Source organism: Propithecus coquereli, unplaced genomic scaffold (genome assembly GCF_000956105.1).
Source record: "Propithecus coquereli isolate 6110/MARCELLA unplaced genomic scaffold, Pcoq_1.0 Scaffold105, whole genome shotgun sequence".
Classification (NCBI taxonomy): Eukaryota; Metazoa; Chordata; class Mammalia; order Primates; family Indriidae; genus Propithecus; species Propithecus coquereli.
The window spans coordinates 1,666,139-1,667,709 of NW_012134414.1; the positions used below are offsets into that span (position 1 = coordinate 1,666,139).

Below are 1,571 nucleotides of genomic sequence, written 5' to 3' on the forward strand. Positions count from 1 at the left end.
TTTTTTTTATAACTTCAGAACTATTGCTCAATTAATAGAGAAAGAAGAACAGAAAAAAGAAGTACAGAACCAGCTAGTAGACAGAGAATATAAACTAACAAGTAAGTGGATTATTTAACACATTATCTATTTTTAATGTTTTGCATTGGGAAAAAAATCAAAGCATGAGTGGTTTCTTTGTTTTCTACTTTTCTCATTCTTCTAAACCATAAATCACATTAAAAACAGCTCTCCTTTTCTTGCCATAATATTTCACAAAAACAGGTTTAGTTAGATTGATCAAGTTAAAAAAACAAGACATTTTGTTGAAATCTGTGGGTAATAGGAAATGATTGCCCTTTTTAAAATAAAAAATTTTCAAGGAACATAACAGCAGGTGGCAGTACTAGGTAACTTTTAGTTATTAGCTTCTCAATAGTATATCTGTGAAAAGATCCACAAAAACATTTTTGTTCTAACTCACTTGCCTTAGAACACAGACACCTACCTATATAATTTTTTATAATTGTAGCTCTCCTTTTCTTTTTTAACCCTTAAGCTTTGAAGGTTGTCCTTCACCTCTTTAAAGTATATTTAGAACATAGGACAAGGGAAAAACATGGAGATTTAGTATTTTGTATAGAATACTGTCATATGAGAAGAGTTTCAAGGTATTCTTTATTCAGCAAATACTGTAAAATTTCCAGCAAGATGGTTCTTCATCTTCCTAGGTGTCTTTCTTTTGTTCTTATAATATTGCTACTAAACTTTTTCAGGGTATCGTCAGTATAAGACTTCTGAGTATAGGCCGGGCATGGTGGCTCACGCCTGTAATCCTAGCACTCTGGGAGGCCGAGGCAGGAAGATCACTTGAGCTCAAGAGTTCGAGTCCAGCCTGAGCAAGAATGAGACCCCATCTCTACTAAAATTAGAAAAATTAGCAGGGTGTCGTGGCACATGCCTGTAGTCCCAGCTACTGGGGAGGCTGAGGCAGGAGGATCCCTTGAGCCCAGAAGTTTGAGGTTGCTGTGAGCAAGGCTGATGCCACCACTGCACTCTAGCCAGGGCAACAGAGTGAGACTCTGTCTCAAAAAAAAAAAAAAAAAAAGACCTCTAAGTATATAGCTTACTGTTTGTTTGTTTTAAGATTTGCATCAAAAATCAAAAGTACAAGAAGAAAAGATTAAAGTTTTACAAAAGGAAAGGGAAGATAAGGAAGAAACTATTGATATCCTTAGAAAAGAGTTAAGCAGAACAGAACAAATAAGAAAAGAGTTGAGCATTAAGGTAAGAGTTCTCATTTGCCTTAAAATGAAGAAGTCTTTTTTGAAAGGGTTAATTTGAATAAATTAATGTTCTCTTTCTTTAGTAAATTTGTTCAGAAGATAATAGGATCTCGAAACAGTTTGAGTATCATTTGTTATGAGGGCTCTCTCTCAATGTGAAAACCTATATTTCCAAAAATCATTAAACATTTATTAAGTACATACTGTGTGTCAGCACTTACTGCTGTCAAAAGTATGAAGAATATAGAAAGGGATTCCTAGTTTTTGATGTTACATTCAGGTAGCTGTATATACGTGTATAGCCGT

At 34.3% G+C, this 1,571-nt stretch overlaps 1 protein-coding gene across 1 annotated transcript in view; it reads left to right on the top strand.

Annotated features, from left to right (window-relative positions):
- The window catches only part of KIAA1524 (KIAA1524 ortholog), a 58,127-nt gene extending 56,804 nt beyond the window's left edge, over positions 1–1,323 (top strand). The window contains exons 16-17 of the mRNA XM_012645935.1: positions 19–101; positions 1,127–1,323. Of these exons, the coding sequence (XP_012501389.1) occupies positions 19–101; positions 1,127–1,323 (280 nt within the window). The remainder of the gene's footprint in view (positions 1–18; positions 102–1,126) is intronic.
- Positions 1,324–1,571: the final 248 nt, after the last annotated feature.